The sequence below is a fragment of the Curcuma longa genome, chromosome 6 (genome assembly GCF_044706935.1).
Source record: "Curcuma longa cultivar G26 ecotype Majalengka, Jawa Barat chromosome 6, ITB_CL_G26_1.1, whole genome shotgun sequence".
Taxonomy (NCBI): Eukaryota; Viridiplantae; Streptophyta; class Magnoliopsida; order Zingiberales; family Zingiberaceae; genus Curcuma; species Curcuma longa.
The window spans coordinates 3793653-3814352 of NC_133866.1; the positions used below are offsets into that span (position 1 = coordinate 3793653).

Here is a 20700-nt window from a genome sequence, read left to right on the forward strand (position 1 = left end):
TTCTTTATTTAGTGGTGTGCATCCCTTTGACTCACTGAGTACACTCTTGGCTATTATTTTCAACTTTGATACCATCTTATCCCATGAGTCGCCGTATATTTCTCTTTATACTCCTATCGTCTCCTTAAATATGTTTTGTTTCCCATCCTTTAACTTCCACTACTTAATTCTAGAAGTCGTGCATATTTTTCTTCTATTGATACTATGCTTGACGCATATATCCAATATTATATTTACCTATATTAGGTAGTTAAGTTTTCTATAGGGATAACATTGTAATTTTTACAAATATTTCTATGTTTTTTCCTCACCATAAGAAAGTCAATTTGCATTATTCCTACTTCTGAATGTGATCAAGTATTATTCTCTTTTCTTAAAAAACATATCAACTAGTATAAAGTCATATGTTATCGTAAAATCCAATATAGTTTTTCTTTCTTCATTTTTTTGTTCCAAACTCATAACCCTTATACACTCTATCATATTCCTCATTTTTCACTCGTACATGTCTATCTCCTCTTATTAAAATCATTTCGGTTAGCGGAATATTTTATAATACATCTTTTAGGTCGTCCCAAAATCTAGATTTGGTGTATTCATCTAATCCTACTTAAGGTGCATATATGCTAATTACATTAATAGTTTCGCCGCCACTATCTTGAGAATTATAATCCTATCATTTTTGTAATTATTCCTACTACTTCATTCTTTAACGAACTATCGATAACAATACCCACTTCATTTCTTGTTTTATTCCTTCCTGTGTATCATAACTTAAAATCTTAATTTTCTATCATCTTTGTTTTCTCTCCTACTCATTTTGTCTTTTGTACAGATAATATTAATTCTTCTCCTAATTATCGTATCTACTACCTCATTATTTTACCAATGAGCATTCCTAGATTTTATATTTCAAATCTTAGATAATTAATTTTCCTATAATATTTGCTCTTACTCAACCTATGGTATGATATTTACACTACACCCAAGTTCTCATAAAGATGTAACGGTCTTTGCTGAGATATTACAGTCAACCCTGCAATGTATTTTTTCGGAGAACATCTTAGCATTAGCACAATAATTTGATAGATCAATTCATTGAAATTTATTTGAAAATCCATACTAGCTAGCAACCTAACGCGCAGCCCTCACATAACCACCCTCTAGTAAACAAAGAAATAATGTAGATTTGATTATCATCATCTTAGTCCCATCTATTTAAGGCCAGCTGCAAGGATCCCATCCCTTCGCTGAAGGCTAAGCTATATCAATAATAATATTCAAATGAATTGTATCATCATCTTAATCTCAACTATTTAGAGTTAGTTACAAGAATCCTATCCCTTCACTGAAGTCTAGGCTAAACTATATCATTAATAATATTCAAATCGATTATATTCTATTACTTTTTCTTTGCCAACAAAATAATGGCATAAGTATTGGACGAATAGAAATCAATAAATCACCCTGACAGCCTCTACAAAAGCAGAGCTAGCTAAAATCCTGATAAATAATAGGTAAATGATTGGCAAATACTAGCCTCAGCCATAACAGTTTCAATGCACTGTTGAAGACCTTTTTGAGCAGAACCCTCTACTCGGGAGACAGCTGTACCCATCTCTTCAAGACACGCAGCATGAGCATCAGGAGCTAACAGTCGAGAAATAGTATTTGAGAAATACTGAGAAAAATAGTAATCATCAGCACAAAGCTTTTATTCCTAGTGCTATAATTAGAAAAGGTAAATTTTAACAGTTTACTTGTTGAAGTATTGCAATGCTACTAGCACACCGCTGCACAGCAATCATGAAAGATCTAAAACTACTCTCGCCTGCGGCGGCAGCAGCCTCAGCCTGAGAATTTTCACACCAAGCTAGTTACTAAACATAAGAGCATCACATTGGGTAACAGGGTAATGGAGGACACCTAACATAAGGAGAAAAAGACTGAAGGAGAATAAACATACAGCAGAAGCAGCTGCTGCAGCCACCCTTCTGCTAACGCTTGCTCCAATAACAAATCTATCTCTTAGAGCTGCAGCCTCATTTAAACTTTCTCTGGCACGCTCAAGTCCTTCAGTTAAATATCGACTCACCTATTAAGAATTCATCATTCAGTCGATGCAAATATTAACAAGATAACCTATTAAGAATTCAGCATTCACTAAAGACATATCAAGATAACCTATTAAGATTTCAGCATTTGATGAAGCTAGATATCATCAAATAAATGAATAGCAAAAATTATTATTGCTCCCAAACTTACTTGTTCCAGTAAGCAAGCAAACACTGATCTCACATTACTTGCAAGAGTAAGTGGCTGCAAAAAACAGTCTCAGTCAATTAGCTTAGTAATGCAGCAATGGTAGAGGATCTCACACAGAATAAATCTCAGAACAGGGAAAATGTCATGTATCGAGAATTATCCATTACATGGGATCTAAACTCTCTTTATAGGCCATGATAAAGACCAAATCACCCAAAAAAAGGTCTACCCTATCCTAAAAATTAAACAAAATTGTAAAACAATTTAAACCCTTTTTAAGGAAATCCTAAATTTGCCTAAAATTTCGAACTGTCGCTTAGCTAGAAAAACAGAGATATTAAAGAAAATAAAAAGTAATATAGCCAGGAGGCAAAGATATTAAAAAATATAAAAAACATACACAAATAAAACAATAGTATTCACATAGAGGGGCATTTAAACTATTGTCATATGCTGAAAACATAAATCAGCAAAAACAAAAGAACATAAAAACTGGTCAAATTCCAGGAAAGAATTAGTTGAATAAAAAAATGAATGGCCTGCAAAGAATGAGGATGATACTTCAAACTTGAGCTAATCATTCATATCCAGATTAGAATGAGGTTTCAGATTCAAAAGATTGTAGATTCATGGTGCGATAGCAATTGAACAAATACCAATTGTAATGTGATCATAATAAGTTACTGGTGAGTAGAAGTATATAAGATGAAGCCTGCATGAAAAGAATTTAAAGAAACTTTGCTCCAATGCAAGTACATTTCAGGCTCACATAGCATAACTTCAGTATCTTGCTAGACACATAAAGAAGCTACAATTCTATCATCCTAGACACATAAAGTAGTTATATAGATATGGCAAATTTAGATGGAGCTTGAAATTTGTTACCTATCAAACTTTATTCTATTTTAATTTGTTTTTCATGATTTAATTTTAGAGTATTATGTCTAACGACGCTAAACTGAACTAATATTTTGAGTTTAATGGTTGGACCCATCAAATAGACAAGGTGATTAGGATCATGTTAGTTTAAACCAAACTCAATTTAGACTCAATTTGGTTAAACCAAGATTATATAGGGATAATCCAATAGTTCAATCATGTTCGGTTGAATTTAACGAGGTTTATGGGAGGCTAGGATTTTTTCCCTTCTCTCTCCACATATTCAATGTATTCTGTCACCCAATCCTTCTCCCCTCCTTCCTCTCTACGTGTCACCGTTGTCTAACCCCTCCTTCATCGCACGAACATTGTCACTCTGACCCAAGCCTCAGCTAATGGTCATTTTCCCCTCTCTATTATTTCTCTCTCTTCTCTACTTTATTTTCCAAAGCCCTTTGCCCTATCGTGCCACACCATGGTTACACACAAGCCATTGCACAATTGTCAACAAGAAGTTATGTTCTTTCCTTCACCCAATTAACCTAGGGAGCTTTTCCTCTCTCTGAGCCCCTCCGTCCACCTTTGATCTCTCCTGCATTCCCTCCCCCTTCATTATCGTGTCATCGGCTAAGTTGGTCAAGAGATCACCACAAATAACAATTTTCTTGGTGGTCTTCCTCTACCCTACCGCGAGGTGGAAACCCTAGCTTCACTTTTCCCCGACCCATCTTCCATTGTGATCCCCTTCAACCGGCCCTTAGCAGCTTGATAGTTAGGGTTTGTTTTCCTCACTTTGATCCCAATTTGAGTAAACAAATCTAATTCCTTAGATTAGAGAGTCATTGAGTAGACTAAAATCAACCTTTGGGTAAGGTTTTTCTTGATTATCTTCTTGATTTGTGTTATAAGTGGTTATCTATCCTAGACCTAATAGTTATTTGTTGTCCAGATTGGATATCCAAGTTGTTCCTCATCATCGTGAGCCTTCATTAGTGTCCTTGATTGAGGTGCAAGGTAAGAATTTGAGCTTATTTCATTCCAATTTTGAGGGACATTTTGGTGTTGGTGTTGATGTGCTTAATTGTGCGGAAGAATATCTAAATTCTTTTGTCTTGATTGTGAATTAAGCCATGGTATAGGGATTAGGTCCAATGATTTTAATTATTAGTTGACCTCTAAATTTAATGCTATAATCATGATTAATATTGTTGGAGTTCCTCTATAGTAGTTTGTAGATTCTCACTTAGAGGAGCACATTGATTTAAAGATATTTGGATTGGTGTATATTTGATGTGGGTAAATCCTTCTTGACTCCTAATTCGAGAATCATTTTGCATGAATTTAAAAGTAAAAAAAATATATACCTGCATATGATTTAATATTTTGCAATAATATTTATCTTAAAATGGCGAACACAAGATGCTTAATCAGTGAAATGGATTTTAAATAAATTATAATATTGATTATAACTGTTGGGTAATAATGGTAGGTTTCTATGCTTATTACTATATGAATTTCATATAAAATGACATTGACAGTGTGATTTTTAAACTATAATTACGTACGTGGCTACTTGATACCTTTCATTACTCGAGATTGGTTTATTTGGTGATCAGTCTACTTTATACCTATTACTACTTAGCTTTTAAAATCCCTATTTAAAATACTCTTATGTCAGCGCAACATAATTGACATTAGATGGTGGCATAGGTTAGTTTTTTTATACTAACAAAACTGTAAATAACTTAAATCGGATATCACTTGGGAACACCCTAAAAGAAATAAATGGTTCATATAAATATTGAAATATATACTAAACTGTCTGAAGGGGAGTTTTGGCACAATGGTAAAACTGTTGTCGTGTGGCTTTATGTTCACAGGTTCAAGTCACGAAAATAATCTCTTGCAATGTAGGGTAATTCTATGTATATAGATCCAATGTGGTATGATCCTTCCTCAAAACTCCACATTGGCGGGATCTTCGTGCACAGGGCACCCTTATATTAAACTGCCTAACCTTTTATCAAGGCACCTAACTACCCATAAAGAGGTACTAATATATTTCGCCTATAACCAATATTTATTTTGTGTGAGGACACTATATAATTGTTTATCACCTTTGAGGGTTTTAATCCACATGCTAAATGGCATCACTTTTACTTTAAGAATTGGCTCTAGTGAATCACTTCTTAGTAGATATACTTGTGAAAAATAAATAGTGATAATTAAAAATGGATTTTCTTGTGATAAATAAATAGTGATAATTAAAACTATATTTACTTGTGATAAATAAATGCTGAAAAATAAAAATAAATTTACTTGTGATAAATAAATGGTAATAAATTTAAAGTGAATATAAATACATGATCATTAATAAGTGGCATAAAATGAGACTTATTTTACATTAAAGTAAATCGCTAACTTGGAACTCTAGTGTTGTAATGAGAATTATGATTTTTGAACTCTTAATCAAGATTACAATCCATGCAATTTGTGTTGACTTCTGTTTTCCTTGACTTCCACTTTTGTAGACAAAATTTTAAAGCCTTAGTTGGTTTCAGTTGGTATATAGAGTTGCTCAGAGATTTTCTAACGTGTTGAAAATCAGATTTTGTTTTACATGCTTTCCTTTTTTGTTTCTCTCATTTGACATTTTGCTACTGTATATTATTGTTATACTTTCATTTCATTCAAGGAATAAATGTGAATTTTTGTTAAACATTCTCTATTCACTTTGAGTTATTATTGTTGTTATAGCACTTGGCTAGCTTCTATTACATTGTCACTAAGTGGGGTATTTCCTGGTAGGTAGAAGCACACCTCCAAGTCATGACAAGATTAGGTTGCTTGAAGGGAATTAAGTGTTTGATGAAAAAAAAACTAGTTTGTAACTAAATTTCATACTTGATCATGATCGTTGTAGATATGACAATTGGCACAGATTGTAAGTTTTAAAATGGAGGAAAGAAAAAAGGTTCCCATCGCATAGATACCTGATGCTGACAAGAAGGTATATAACGTGGAATGAGCTGCATGACTATGAACATGCCAGGATCCACATGGATACTAAGTTTGTGAGAATCACATTCAATTTGGTCTTTTACATAAAACTAACAGATAATGAAAAGGGAAAAGGATTTGAGCAATGATCTAGAATTAGTAAGAGTCTAATTGATTTGATTGAGATTAAACTAGACTTACATGGCTTTATTGTATTTGATTAGGATCAGATTGGGATACTAGTAATTGAAGGAATCAATTATGTGATAATCATGATTCAATTTTGTTATTATTGATCTATTGTTAAATTAGACTGTGTTGACATGTGTGGTTGAGTAGAGATGGCAACCATCAATCGGACCAACAATGAGTGAAAGTTTGGAAAAACTTAAAATTATGTTTAGGTTGGTGGTTCATATGTAGACACATTAAAGATTTATATAACATAAATTTCCAACATGTCCTTTATATGCCTCCAAATGGTATTCATGGATTGATACTTATATTTCTCTAAATCTCAGTTGATCATATCTGAAAATAATAATAATATAGGAGTACAAGGGCAAAAGAATAATGTGAATGCTGAATTTGATACAAAAATCATAGTTGAAGTGTCTCAGTAATTGTTAAAAGATAGTCTTCGCAGCACCTTTTGTGTAAAATGCCACAGGTTATGAATAAAAAAAATAAAATTCAAGATGCTCAATGCTGTTTCTAGTAGTCTTACAAAAATGTAAAGATATGATGGAACTAAAAAAACTATTTTTTTCTCATTAACGACTAGTATTCATGTAACATTTTGGTTATTTTTCAATCCGTGATGGAACCAACAAAGGCACAGACTAACACTAACCTGGGAAGAGAGCACAGTACATCTAGTTATGGCTTCCTCATTCCACCGTACAAACTCTGTTACTATTGTAACAGATATCTGTTGGCTTGGAGGACTCACAGCTGTTTTTGATCTTGAGGTCGTCCCAGATGATTCAGATTGTTGCTGGGCTTCAGCACGTAACTCCTCCATCTATGGCACAAGATAGCATTTATAGAGTACTGACTACCAACAAGAAAATCCTTAGATTCTTTGTGGCAGTGTATTGACTAGTTTAAAGCAAAAGGTAGGATAAAACCTTCGACTGATACAGTTGTTTGAGGGATGCCTGTTCATACTCCGGATACTCATCTTTGTGTGAAAGAAACAATGATTCCATAAGACCTGGAACAGAAAAACACAGCTGTTGAATAGGGTGAAGTTGCTAAGACATGTAATAGGAAATAGACAATTTTGAATCTTGGCTAAGACACTTGTTTGCTTTGCACATATTTGCATGGATGGAACAATAGAAACATCATGTGAGACAAAGACAATCGTGCACATGACATTCCTTGAGACATAAGCATATGATTGGATCATGCAGTCCTAGTTGGCATAATGTCAAGTAACCAGAAAAATACTGAATCTCCAGTAGCTGGACCAGCACACACCAACATGCCATGACTAGGCAATCTCAGATTATAAGCACAAAAGAGAAGATCCAGCAGTCAGAATAATCTCACTAGTCTTCTACTTTTATAGGTAAAAGAATTAGATTTATCCAAAGGTTCAAAGTTTGATTTCAGCATTGGCTTCAGCCATGGAATCAGACACCAAGCCGCACCCAGCATGACCAAAAATTTTAATTCCGACCTCACACTACCATATGAGACTCATCGACACAGGTAAATTATCCTGTATTGTCTCGCCATGTTGTACAGGATAGTTCCTGAGTCGATCACGCATGCTCTTGATCGACACGCATGCTCTCTACCGACACATGATGCAACAGTGATCTGATTCCTAATGTAGCTTGCAGGGAGGAGAATAAGACTCAAGGATCTATAAATTAGGGGAAGATAAAGAAATAATACAAACAGTGAATCAAGGTGACACAACAGACGAATCAGGTACGAAAAACCTCGCTGACATACAACCAGGGTAGCAAAGGAGGGACAGTCATTAGTCCTGGTCACTGGTCATAGGTGGGAGCTCACATCCACATCTTCGATGAGTTGCAGGGCTTTGTCAAGGAGAATCCACAATTTCAAAACAAATATAAGTTTATAATATATATTTGCTGTATATGATATAACATATGTTAATTGATTATTTGTGTTTAGAGACCTTTTCTCTAAATTATTTTATATTTAATATAAAATAATTTTATATTTAATAAATATAGTATTAGTGTGTTTAGAGACCTTTTCTCCAGATCCCGCATTGGTGGGAGAGTTTCGTGCATTGGGCTGCTATTTTAGTATTAGTGTGTTTACTTGGAGTCAATGGTGAGATTGGTGAGATTGGTGAGATAGTAATATTAGTATATTTAGTTATTGTGGATGATTTTATTTTTTTAAAATGCATTGGTAGAAAAATGACACTAAAATAGCATCTTTATGGTCTAGTTTAGAGACGCGCATCAGTAAAGAATCAAATTTCATTGGCACTATTTATATTGTGGCATGACTGGATGTTGTGGAGGACTATTTATATTGTGGCATGACTGGATGTTGTGGTGGACTATTTATATTGTGGCATGACTGGACGTTGTGGTGGGGTCACATGTCTCAAGCCACATCTTGCTAGTGAACACACAGATGTTTCCAAGTTTCCAAAAGCCCATCAAGAAATTCATATAATGAAGAAGGAATTTGATGCTGAAAAGATATAAATACAATTAACACTGAAGATTTTGATAGACACTTTTGAAAATCTCTCTATGATGAATTTGAAGGTCACAATAGTATCCAAATGTCCAAGAATTTCTAGCTTTTTTCACATCTCCTAAGCTGAATATGAGTATAAACAACAAATGTGATATAGTCATGACACAGCTAGTAGTATTAGTTGAAGTGACACAATTGGCGTAGTAGAAGTGGTTCAATAGTTGCACCAACATTGGGGAGAAATGTAAATGTTTAGGTTACCTCACCATAAGGTGGTAGTGTTCATTTCTTACCTTTCATGGGATGTAGCCGTGTAGTTGATATTGCTAATATTGATCGAATGGCCTTTTAGACCATGCTAGCAAGTAAACTATGATTGATCAAGCTAGTAAGCAAACTATGATTGATGATGCATACACAAAGAAAAAGAAGAAATCTATTGGTTAAAGTATCGTCAAACTTTTCTATTTCTATAGAATTCCCCCTAATGCAGCAAACAATGCATACTATTGTAGCATGGTCTCGATCCAAAATTATATCCAACCTTCAACTACCTATGCATTGTTAGTCTATACCTAAATGAATAAGTGGAGGGGATCAAGGAATTGTGCAAGAATTAAATTGATATGCAATACCTAGATAGAACCTATGTGAATGAGCATTTTCAACTCTCTAGTATATTGCAATCGAAAAGTGATGTTTTACAAATTTATTGATGCAACAACAGAATATCATAATGCATAATGGATAGTGTAGCTCAAGGAGAGGAGAGGTGTAGAATATATTGCGCAAGTGGTCACGAACACTGGTGCCAACTTTAAGAGAGTTAAATAGTTGTTGAAGTAAAACCATCCAATATTATTTGGACACCATGCACAACACATTGCATTGATTTGATAATGGCGGGTGTTAGCAAATTTAATATAGTATATACTAAAAAAGTAGTGAAAAGGGGACAATCATTAATAAGTTTCTTTATAATCATTACGAATTAATGAGGAAATTTATTAATAGGGAGATTCTATGATTTAGAGCAACTAGTGTTACAGCTCACTTTCTCCTATTAATTTCATTCCAAAAAAATAGTGACATTGAAGGTGATATTCACTTCTAAAGACAGAGAAGCTTCTCAATGCTCTAGCATTGCTAAAGGGTAGACAAGCACAAAAAATTACTAATCTACTAGATTTGAGGACTACATTCTAGAAAATCTAATGGCAACAAAGCCTTTATATGTTATTCTGCACAAGGTCAAGATAAACAAGAAATTGCAAATGCACAATGTCTACCACTTTTAACATTGATTATTGATAATAATATATGTAATTATTTTAGGTTATTATCTTAATCTGACATATCAATATTAATATAGTATAGCCACAAATGATGCTCTCATTGTGGGCCTAAAAAATGTACTATCAAAACTACATTAAATAAAGAATCAACTACTAAGGTTATTAACTAGAGTCAAATATTTCAAGAGGCATATGGCTTTTTTGGCAAACCCTTTGCAACGTAATGCAAGTACAAATTAATGTTGATGAGCAATTATTAGTCATTAGAGACTAATTTAATTTTATTCAATTGTTTATTTGTCAACTAAGTGGTGGTTACAATATAGAAGATCGACCCCCAATCTAAAAATATTACAATATGGATTTTCTTGCAAACGACATCTTTAAGTGGCTACAAAAGAAATTGGTCAACTTCCCCCTCATTCATACTAAAGCATGAAATCACCTCTTGTATCGTCACTTAGAGAAAATGGTCTTCATTCACTATAATATGCAACTTCAATAAGAGCTAAAATAGAAGAGAAGAGGTCCACCATACTTACTTGAGTCACATCAACATTTGGGCATGGCAGCCTCTCATTCAAATTCTCCTTTGATCAGGCGACTACTATAGATATGGGGCCTCATATTAACGGTTGTTGGGCCACCAAAGGATGCTAGACAACGACTAGCAGATTGGTTTGCACAGGACGATAGGGTGGCATGGGCCTATGACTTCTTCAGGCAGCCTAGTCCTAAGAAGTCGTGGGTTTGGATAGTGTAGAAGACCTACCTATAGCTGAGTCATGCAGTTACTTTTTGGATGTTGGCGTAGAGTCGATTTTCCACTAGAGATTGGCAAGATTATCTAGAAGGCAGGCAATGTACTTTTTGTAGTCAGGTGATGAAGACACAGGAGCAGCTATTCTTTAGATGCCCCCTATTGCGAAGCTGTGGTGAAGGATCAGAGATTGACTTCATATGTGTTAGGAGATGTCCACCTATCGACGGATGATGAGAGTCTTCGGGCGACATTACCGTGGGAGTAGGATTTTGACAAAAGCTCATCATCTTGCCTTGTCATCTATGATCCATTATGCATGGAGGGCTCACAATCGTAATTTTTTATGTGAGGGATAGTTAGATACAGAGAAGATTTCAAGAATGTGCAAATACATATACACAACTCTTTAGGTATCTATTCTGATCTGATACTCCATCAAATATGAGTAGTGCCTCAAGACCCATTTTATACATTTTGACACATGTTATACATCTTGTACTTATCCAAAAAAAACAAAATAGAAGAGAAGAACAAAAGTCATGTGATGTAGACTCATTTGATATAGGTGTCATCTAGAATGAAAATTTAATGATGATTTGGTTGAATGTTATTGAGGCCTTGCTTGATGAAGCAGAAGATCCACGATGACCATCTCAAATCCTTACTCAACAGATTGAAAAGGTGAAAGTTAGAGGAAATGCTAGTGAGAAGGATAATATTAAAGCTATTGACCAAGAATTTCTATTGTCTGAATCTCTGCCTAAAGATTCTCGAACATCTCATTGTGAGACTCGACCAAAGGTCGCAAATCAATTAACAGATAGCTTCTGAAATCTCTATTAAAGCTAAAAAAAATGATCCAAATATATTCAATAAAATCTAGTTGACAAGGGAAAAAGAGAATTGATGATTGGAGTATTGGACACAATCCCTTTGATGCAATTAATAAGTAAGATCATGAAGAGAGTGATAAAATATCATTGTCTTCTAACATTGCAATCCAACTAGAAGTTTAAAATGATAATAGTGATATCAGTAGCAATACAACTACTAATGGAGACAAGCATAACAGAGATGTATCGAGTGGTAGAGGAGATGCCTTAGGCATCTATGAAAGGTTACACACATGCAACCTAGGATGAAGATCAAGGTTTTAGAGCTATTAATAATCAGCATTAACATTGATATAACAACGGCAAATAAAATAAAGTTCATAATTATCAAGCTATGTGGGAGAGTTTAGTTGAAATTAATTCTGATTGTGGTTCATCATACTCTCAACCTTCTTATTATAGCTACGATACATTATAAGCTAATGCATCTAATTAGAGCTCGGGAATATATGTGTGTCCTTATCTATGACTATATCAATTCCAATATTAGTGTTGTCCACTCAACTCTAGTGGCGAATCAAGATATACTAATGAACATAGAAAGAAATGACCACATATCCACATATTAACTTAGTATTGAAAAATTATGAGGTTGAACTTATAAGGATGTTGCAAGATTAATGCTCCTGGCTAATACACGACACTCCTTTTAGTATACGCAAGGTGGTCGAAAGGCGATCGAGATTCTTGGAATAATTAGTAACCTATTGCTCTCAACTATTAATAGAAATAATCCTTTTTTATTAGTATACACATGTTTGAAAGTAAATAAGCATTGAAAACATATCGGCATAGCATGATATGATATCAAAACTCGTAATTCTGATCAAAGGGCAAAACTCCAGCATAACTCAGATTTTACAACTTTATAGAATATACCACTCAATGTCAGTTGTGCTAACAACAACAACAACAACAACAACCAAGCCTTATCCCACTAAGTGGGGTTATATGGATCCTTTTACGCCATATATCTCCTATTATATCATCATTTATATTTAAATAAATTTTATGTCAGTTGTGCTAACACTAAGGAAATTGTTGGACCAAGCACACGTACTTATTGGCTATCCCATCCCCTCTTACCCTTGATATTTTGCTTTTAAACTTCTAAAAATGCAAACAGTATAGAAAATTGAATCAAAATTTAATAGAAATGACTCAACAAGATGTTTGCATTCAATAGGAGCATCCACTATTGCAGCATCCCTATTCCAACTTTTCATCTTAAGTATTTCTTAGGACATTTGGTATTTGAATAGTCAATTAATATATCACAGTTGACAATTGAGAGTTTGTCTACATAATTACAACTTTGATTGTCAAGATTGAGAGCCTAACTAGGAATGGTGAGGGATTCATGAGGCGTAAGGCGCAATATATATATATATATATATAGACAATTATAATATATGTGTTAGAATATTTAGAATAAATATATTCTTTTATAGAATAATTCGTTTAGAATAAATCCCTATGTTTGTATATAAATAGGGGCTTATCCCTTGTAATCAATCAATCAATAATATTATTTTTTTCTAACATGGTATCAGAGCCTTAGGGTTAGGTTTAGGTTTATCCGCCTAAACACCACGATTTATCTCTTTCTTCTCTCTGTTCACCGCCGTCACGCGCCTTCCTCGCGTGCGTCTCCCGTGAGCAGAGGAACCGGGTCTCATCTTTCCTCTCGCCTTTAGGCACGAGGAAACAGCGACAGTAGCCGCTTTCTCCCAGCCGCGATCCGCCACTTCCCACAGCAGCACCGTCTCTTTTGTTCTGCGCTCGCGACGCCTCTATCGCCTGCCATGCCTGTGATTGCCGACCGCCACGGGCGACAACGTCGCCTGCCTTCACCGCGACACCTCCAACCCCGACGCCTTCTGCTTTCACGGCGACGCCACCTAATCGCGCGTGACGAGGGAGAACAGCCGCTCCTTCATTGCCTTCCGCAGCAACCGTGTGACGCGCAGAAGGAGAAGCAACGCGCGATCCCTCCCGCTCGCGACAGCAGCTGGCTCGAGTCTTCTTCACCCGCGCGCTTGTGAAGCGACCAGGACACCGTTTCTTTTCATGGCCACCTCCAATGCTTCAAAGTCGGATATCTCTCGTAAGGGTGGCAAAGAACCACCAGATCTGACCCCACCGCCTTCCTATGACGACTTTCTGAAATGGTATGAGGATCGAAAAACTTCTGATTCCCCTGTTGCCGTTGCACTCACTGGTAATTCCTTTGCTGGCATATCTCGCTCTTCGAGTTCTTGGGTTCTTGATTCCGGAGCCACCGATCATATCACTGGTAATAGATTACTTTTTTCTTCTCTCTCTACTTCTGGTTATTTACCCTTTGTCACCATGGCAAATGGTTCTCAAATTCAGTCTCAGGGTGTCGGTACTGTTCATCCTTCTCCATCTCTCTCTATTCATAATGTTCTTTATGTTCCCGGTGCTCCCTTTAATTTATTATCAATTAGTCAGCTTACTCAGTCTCTTGATTGTGTCATCTCGTTTACAAAATCTTCTGTTTCCTTGCAGGACCGGAGTACGGGGAAGATGATTGGCTTCGGATATGAGTCTCATGGCCTATATCGACTTCAACAATCCTCTCTTGTTGGTTCGGCGGCAGCATCTCCCCTTCTTATTCATGCTCAGTTGGGACATCCAGGTCTTGATAAGTTGAAACAATTACATCCTGGTCTTTCTCACTTAGATTCTTTATCTTGTGAATCATGTCAATTAGGAAAGCATATTCGTAGTTCTTTTTCTCCTCGCACTGTGAGTCGGGCTACGTCACCTTTTTCTTTGGTTCATTCCGATGTTTGGGGTCCGAGTCGTGTTTCTTCTACATTGGGGTCACGATACTTTGTTACCTTTATAGATGATTTTTCTCGTTGTACTTGGTTATATCTGATGAAGGATCGTTCGGAGTTGTTTTCTATTTTTAAATCTTTCTTCTATGAAATCAAAACTCAATTTGGTATTTCTCTTCGAACCTTACAGAGTGATAATGCACGTGAGTATCTATCTACTTCATTTCAGACCTTCTTGGCATCTCATGGTGTATTGCATCGGACATCTTGTCCTCATACCCCTCAACAAAATGGAGTTGCTGAACGCAAGAATCGCCATCTTCTTGAGACCACCCGGACTCTTCTTCTCCATTCTCATGTTCCTCTTCAGTTTTGGGGTGACGCTGTACTTACTGCGTGTTATCTCATCAATCGCATGCCTTCCTCCACTCTACAAGGTCAAATACCTCATCATATTCTTTATCCTCATCAGTCTCTTCACCCTTTACCACCTAAGGTCTTTGGTTCTATATGCTTTACTCATGCTCTCGATCCTGGCATTGACAAACTCTCTCCCCGGTCTCATAAGTGTGTCTTTCTTGGGTACCCACGGTCTCAGAAAGGGTACAAGTGTTATTCTCCTACTCTCCGTCGGTACTTCATCTCTGCTGATGTCACATTCTTTGATTCGGTTCCATTTTTTGGGCCTAACGGATCTCCGTCTGAGTTTTCTCCTTCTACGTCTGCACCAATGGCTATCTTTTATCCTCCGGAGGAGTCTCTGTCGCCTCCGAGGACATCTCCTCCATTGCAGGTTTATCAGCGTCGTCCTCGTCCTGCTTTGCCGCCGACCACCACTGATACTGCCATGGACACATCTTTGGAGCCAAGTCTTTCACCTCGTCCTCCGGTCTCATCTCCTGAGACTGATATTCCCATTGCACTTCGGAAAGGTATGCGTTCCACTCGTAATCCTTCTCCTCATTATGTTTCTTTGAGTTATCATCGTGTTTCTCCTTCCTATTTTGCTTGTCTTTCCTCCTTGTCGTCTGTTTCTCTTCCGAAGACTGCAGGTGATGCCTTTGCCCATCCAGGATGGAAACAGGCTATGCTCGATGAAATGTGTGCCTTGCAGAGCAGTGGGACTTGGGATCTCGTTCCTCTACCATCAGGGAAGTCAGTTGTCGGTTGTCGATGGGTGTATACGGTGAAAGTTGGTCCAGACGGAAAGGTTGACCGGCTTAAGGCTCGCCTCGTTGCTAAAGGTTATACTCAGATCTTCGGATTGGATTATGGGGACACTTTTTCTCCTGTTGCCAAGATGTCTTCTGTGCGCCTATTCCTGTCCATTGCTGCGATTCGACATTGGCCTCTTTATCAGTTGGACATCAAAAATGCTTTCTTACATGGTGACCTGCTCGAAGAAGTCTATATGGAGCAACCTCCGTGTTTTGTTGCTCAGGGGGAGTCTTCTGGTCTTGTATGTCGACTGCGGAAATCTTTATATGGCCTCAAACAGTCTCCCAGAGCATGGTTTGGTAGATTTAGTACTGTAATTCAACAATTTGGCATGACTCGGAGTGAAGCTGACCATTCTGTTTTTTATCGACACTCATCTACTGGTTGCATCTACTTAGTAGTTTATGTCGATGATATTGTTATCACAGGTAGTGATCATCTCGGGATTTCACAGGTGAAACAACATCTTTTTAAACACTTCCAGACAAAAGATCTCGGCAAACTCAAATATTTTTTAGGGATAGAAGTAGCACAGTCCAAAAATGGGATTATCATATCCCAAAGGAAGTATGCAATGGATATTCTAGAAGAAACATGCATGTTAAACTCAAAGACAGTTGACACCCCCATGGATCCTAATATCAAGCTTATGCCAAATCAGGGGGAGCCTCTTCCAGATCCTGAACGATACAGGCGATTAGTAGGGAGACTAAGCTATCTTACTGTTACTCGTCCGGATATCTCATTTGCAGTAAGTGTAGTAAGTCAGTTTCTCAACTCTCCATGCAAGGAACATTGGGATGCTGTGACTCGCATTATTCGATATATCAAAGGTGCTCCAGGAAAGGGTCTTTTGTATGAAGACAAAGGACATACTCGAGTCGTAGGGTATTCTGATGCAGATTGGGCAGGATCTCCCATTGATAGGAAATCTACTTCTGGTTTTTGTATATTTGTCGGAGATAACCTTATTTCTTGGAAAAGCAAAAAGCAAAATGTTGTGGCAAGATCCAGTGCGGAGGCAGAATATCGAGCTATGGCCATAGCCAGTCAGGAGCTTATATGGCTCAAACAGTTGCTTCAAGAGCTAAGATTTGGAGAGGTTACACAAATGTCACTTATATGTGACAATCAAGCGGCTATGCATATCGCCTCGAATCCAGTTTTTCATGAGAGGACAAAACATATTGAAGTCGACTGTCACTTTGTCAGAGAAAAAGTCATATCTGGTGAAATATCTACAAGTTTTGTTAATTCACAGGACCAACTAGCAGATATATTCACCAAGTCACTGAGAGGTCCTCGAATTGACTACATATGTAACAAGCTGGGAACATATGATTTATATTCTCCAGCTTGAGGGGGAGTGTTAAAATATTTAGAATAAATATATTCTTTTATAGAATAATTCGTTTAGAATAAGTCCCTATGTTTGTATATAAATAGGGGCTTCTCCCTTGTAATCAATCAATCAATAATATTATTTTTTCTAACACTATGGCTTAGGTGCTGGAGTTAAAGGTACATATGTTTACAATCACCTAGTGGATCATCACATCATCAATTGCCTTACTACATATATCATTTCAAACTTCACGTTGAGTAGTAGTATCAAAAGGTGATGGAATCTCCTTGAATCTTCAAGTTCCTCTATATTGACAGCTTCAATAGGATGTGCACCTTTTCTCAAGTCAGCTAGTTTTTAAAAATTATGCTTTAAAATTTTTGTAATTCCTTAGCTTGTTATTGTGGGAGTTGTCTTTCCCTTCATCAATCATCTTAGGCTGTACTTGAGGTTGAGGACATTATTAATGCAACTATGGTTGGGACTTGGGATGAGTCTTGCAATAACCCTCATTCAAATATTGCATCACCCTACCCTCATCAACTTCACATTAAACTTGTGCCCCTTTAATCTATCAAGTTAGACTCCATTGCTTCATCTACCAGACCATACATCAAGCCTATGCTATCCACGTGCCAGTCAATCACAATACCTGTAAACATCATACCATAACAATAATATAAAATAACAATTATTCAATACAGTTATAATTTACATATAATTACAATTAATATAACATTACAATATATAATTAATTATGTAAGCAATTAAATAATCATATTTATAATGCTAATTATGTTTGTGCATATGGTAGTATATATTAATTATATTTATGAATAGTAGATAATCTATGTTAATTATATATGTGCAGGAGTGTATCTATATATCAATATGATCGGGATTATAACTTCCTAACTCAAATCTGTGACCTTCACTTCGGCTCTTCTCCCCTGTTCTGCGTTGTAGACTTCCAACTGTTACTACTCGGCCTTTGATTGATGATAGATGCCAATCCAATTGCTCTTATCATCAAATTCCAAATTCTTTTCAACCTCATGCTTCGTGCATCATTCCAGACATCTGTTTCTGCTTGATATTAGCTTTGTTTTCTGCTTCCTCCAACTCCAGTGTGTTTTCTCATTTCCATTACCACTCACATAAATGTAGATTTAGATATTTCTACTTCTCCACATGAGCTGACTAACTTCTTCTCTAACCTGATTGCCATAGAGATTCTCTCTGCCTTGATCAATACAGGCCTAGAAAGAGTGATACAGGAAACTTTCCGCACATCTCGATAGGCACAGGTGGTATACCTTGCCGACCTCACTGCTATTTGGATTTTGATTCACAAGATGAACATAGGTTTTGCTTGTACTGACCAAAATGGAATGGTTTCTAAAACCTTGTTTATGACTACTAGTAATTAAAGAGTATAAACAACAATTAGCAACTCATCCCAAATAGTGCACTCTCATTTATCTAGCATGACTGGTGAAGGTGGAAGCCACCAACTTGAGAAAGATATCAAGATATAAAAGCAGTATGTATACCTTGAGCATCCAAATCGCCACAGCCAACAGATTGTAACTCTTTAGCAAGTTCTTCTGTCTTCTCATATGACACTGCAAATATTCTAAGATACTGTGGATTTGATTCAAACACCAGAAGCAAATAGCATCAGTCACTGAAATTTGTAGTTAATCTAAAATCTAACTGATAGTAAAATGATGACATCATTCACTGAAATTTTTAGTTAATCTAAAATCAAACTGATAGTAAAATGATGATATCTATCAGCACATTTTACCTGGAGAAGGCCTCCTTGATTGACAGGAGGTAAGTTCAGAAGTGAAGGCTTTTCCAGTAACCTATCAAGAATTGCACTTACTCTTTGCTCTAGAACCCTCTGAAACACATATAAGGTAGATGGGCATGCTTTAGTTGTCTTAAAGTTCAAAATTACATATTTTTTTCAATTTAATGAGGAATCACTGAATTCATCGGCACACCTGCACAAGACATGACATGACATCATTGGGTGATGGGAAGACAGCCATTATGGTTGATGCCTCTTTTCTCACAGTGTCTGCAAAGAAAGTAAATAAAAAACAATCAAAACATTATTGATCAAATATCTCATAATAATTGGAGAAAGTCAATTGCAACCTGTAATCTCTTTGTATAGTGTAGAAAGCCCACGTGCAATGTTGCTGGTACCAGCTTGTAAACCCTGATCGCCAAGAACTAAATTGATATCTGTGTTCATAACTTCCACGTCAATAAACATCGGTCTTGATGCTACATAATGTTGCATAGCACTAGTTCCCCTGTTAAACTGCAGAAGCAGTGTGATTCACAAAAGGAAAGTCATCTCAACAAATACAGATACATTTTCAAAACAACAAGCGTCAACTTCAGCATAAAAGTGATATATGTTAAACCAGAAAATATGCATGATATGCATACACATAATGACAAGATATGTAAGAAACACTCTAAATTAGGTAAACCTAAAAACAAGAAAGCAAAGAAACCAAAAGAATAAACATGCAATAGAATAAGCATCATATGTATACATACACAGATGAGAGATACAAGAACAATATAGAAAAGGTAAAATGAAAGCAAATGGTTAGTCATATATATGAGAAATATAAAACTTTGAATATACTGATAAAAGAGGGAAAAAGGACAAATGGCATATGTAGTCATTACATTAATCAAAAGTATTTCAATTCCTGGAGGATATGTAAAGTTTTGTTTAAAAAACTGGGAATTATGAAAACAGTTCTTATCATACATTCATTGGCCAGAAATTTATATAGAAAAGTGGAAATCATGACAACAGTTTTTCCCATACAGTTATCAGTCAGAAATGAATATATAAAGGATGCAACACTAAAGGTAACAGGAAGATAAGAACAAAAATGCATTAAATTTCTCTTTTGAAAAAAAAATAAAGAGATGGTTCCACTCTTGATCTCTGAAAAATTGAATACTCAAACTAGCGAATTCATGTACACCAACTTTTTCTAAGGGGGCATAACCACTCCAAGATATCACTCAGCGTCTTATTCCATTACTATATCTTCCCAGTTTCACATAACTAAGCACAGTACAAGACATATTTCTGATTTTTATCAGAATTCTAAATAAACATTTTTCTTGCTACATACTCATGCACAGTGATAATCAGCATGAAAACTAAGAGCAAAATTAATGCAATCTCACACAATGAACTAAGTCTATGTTAAAGCCCAAAGGAGCACAATTACTAAAATGCCAAGGCACTTAGGTGAGAAGCTCTTGATATTTAAGCATGCTTAAGAGGCCTTCGCTTAACAATGTGAAACTAAAGGGTGTGTTTTATTCTCTTCTTCTCACTTCCTATCTTCCCTTGTTACTTTAACAAGTTATTTAACATCATCCCTCAAGCTTAACATCATTAAACGTGAGACTGGCTCTGGTACCATGTTAAAGCCCAAAAGAAGCTCAATCTGTCAATCTTGATGTCTATCTATGCATGTGA

At 36.1% G+C, this 20700-nt stretch overlaps 1 protein-coding gene across 1 annotated transcript in view; it reads right to left on the reverse strand.

The window, feature by feature from the left end:
* LOC141830634 (exocyst complex component 5-like) overlaps positions 1–20700 on the reverse strand; it is a 42321-nt gene that overhangs the window by 11879 nt on the left and 9742 nt on the right. Inside the window, exons 9-18 of the mRNA XM_074718041.1 lie at positions 19338–19506; positions 19181–19257; positions 18979–19077; positions 18722–18812; positions 7275–7360; positions 6998–7168; positions 2266–2319; positions 1967–2095; positions 1761–1853; positions 1541–1681 (exon numbers count right to left, since the gene is read on the reverse strand). Coding sequence (XP_074574142.1) covers positions 1541–1681; positions 1761–1853; positions 1967–2095; positions 2266–2319; positions 6998–7168; positions 7275–7360; positions 18722–18812; positions 18979–19077; positions 19181–19257; positions 19338–19506 — 1110 coding nt within the window. The remainder of the gene's footprint in view (positions 1–1540; positions 1682–1760; positions 1854–1966; positions 2096–2265; positions 2320–6997; positions 7169–7274; positions 7361–18721; positions 18813–18978; positions 19078–19180; positions 19258–19337; positions 19507–20700) is intronic.